The sequence below is a fragment of the Volvox carteri genome (assembly GCF_000143455.1).
Source record: "Volvox carteri f. nagariensis unplaced genomic scaffold VOLCAscaffold_4, whole genome shotgun sequence".
NCBI classification, from domain to species: Eukaryota; Viridiplantae; Chlorophyta; class Chlorophyceae; order Chlamydomonadales; family Volvocaceae; genus Volvox; species Volvox carteri.
This window is the reverse complement of record NW_003307547.1, coordinates 2,314,386-2,315,648: the sequence shown is the minus strand read 5'-3', so window position 1 is coordinate 2,315,648 and position 1,263 is coordinate 2,314,386. Positions and strand designations below refer to the sequence as shown.

General features: G+C 49.2%; 1 protein-coding gene across 1 annotated transcript in view; it reads right to left on the bottom strand.

The window, feature by feature from the left end:
- VOLCADRAFT_87175 (uncharacterized protein) overlaps positions 1 to 1,263 on the bottom strand; it is a gene marked incomplete at both ends in the record, with an annotated part of 5,749 nt that overhangs the window by 1,082 nt on the left and 3,404 nt on the right. Inside the window, 2 exons of the mRNA XM_002946771.1 lie at positions 344 to 522; positions 999 to 1,215. Coding sequence (XP_002946817.1) covers positions 344 to 522; positions 999 to 1,215 — 396 coding nt within the window. The remainder of the gene's footprint in view (positions 1 to 343; positions 523 to 998; positions 1,216 to 1,263) is intronic.

Here is a 1,263-nt window from a genome sequence, read left to right as displayed (position 1 = left end):
GGGTTTTAAGTCCATTATCTACTAATAGTTTACGGATGCCCTAAACCCCCATTGGTGCGGCACTTGTAACCTATAAAACTAATAGGCATAGCTGCTTTGAGGATTTTTAAAAGTGTTTCTCTATTTAAATTTTTTAAGATGTTTTATTTTTATATTATATTATTTCCGGATTAAAGGGCTTCTGTTTAATCAACGGGGATTTGGGTTTTTAGTTAATGTTCCCTCATCCGCTATACCTCGCATAATAGCCGACAAGCCGTGATATCTGCCGTACATTAATTAAAACCCCCGTATATACACCCCCACACGCCTCCTTACCCCCAAAGACATCCGACAGTCGTACCTTTAAGAATGTGACGTACTGGGACCACAGTGGGTTCTTAGTGGGGTCCTTGGCGCTAACCCCCGCCCAACTAACAACCACCGGGTCGTTGACGTCAACGGTAATTACCCGACCAAGGCCAGGTCGGGTCAAATGTAACATGCTTGCCCACATTAGCGCGCTGCCGCCGTTTGCCGTACCTAAGACCAAGGTAAAGTACGGCAAATCGTACGAAACATGCATCATCAGAGGGTGAATCGTGTGATGGCGCAAAAAACAGTCTGGGGAACTGGTCCGGGGGGAAGACCATATCAGTGCACACGAAATACACAGGTTCAGTTTCCGAAGTCCGTGCGTATGTATGTATGTGTGTATGTTTGGGGGCAAGTAGGGAGGAAGAGGCGGGGGCGGGGGAGAACGAGGGGAGAAATCCTAGGAAAGCAGATGAGTCAACTAGGGTACGGAGGAGGGGAGGGGGCAGGAGGGGGAGAGAGATTTCGGACAGACAGACAGACCTACAGATAGGTGTACGAATACAACGATCTACGTACGTACATATGGATGGATTTCATGGAGAGACAGACGCGCATACCTCTGGACTGACGGGCGTAATAATAACGATACATACATACATACAAACGCACAAATTCTTACATAGGCCTGATTTCGTTCGTACCTGTCTCCACGATCAGATCCGGTTCCAGGGTGTGAATCAGATCCATAATGCCGTACATGTCGAAAGGGTTCTGCTGTGCGACGGCCCCTAGCCAGTGCTGGCGTTTAAATGCATTTTCACTCTCGTACAAGATGTCGAACAGAAACATGACCCGGTCTTTGTGGCGGTTGTCGAAACGGAATCGCTGCTCGTCGCGACTCCGCGACATCATCCGCTCCTGCCAGACGAGGGAGCGGGGGGAACGCGGGTAGGGGAGGGGGGAAGA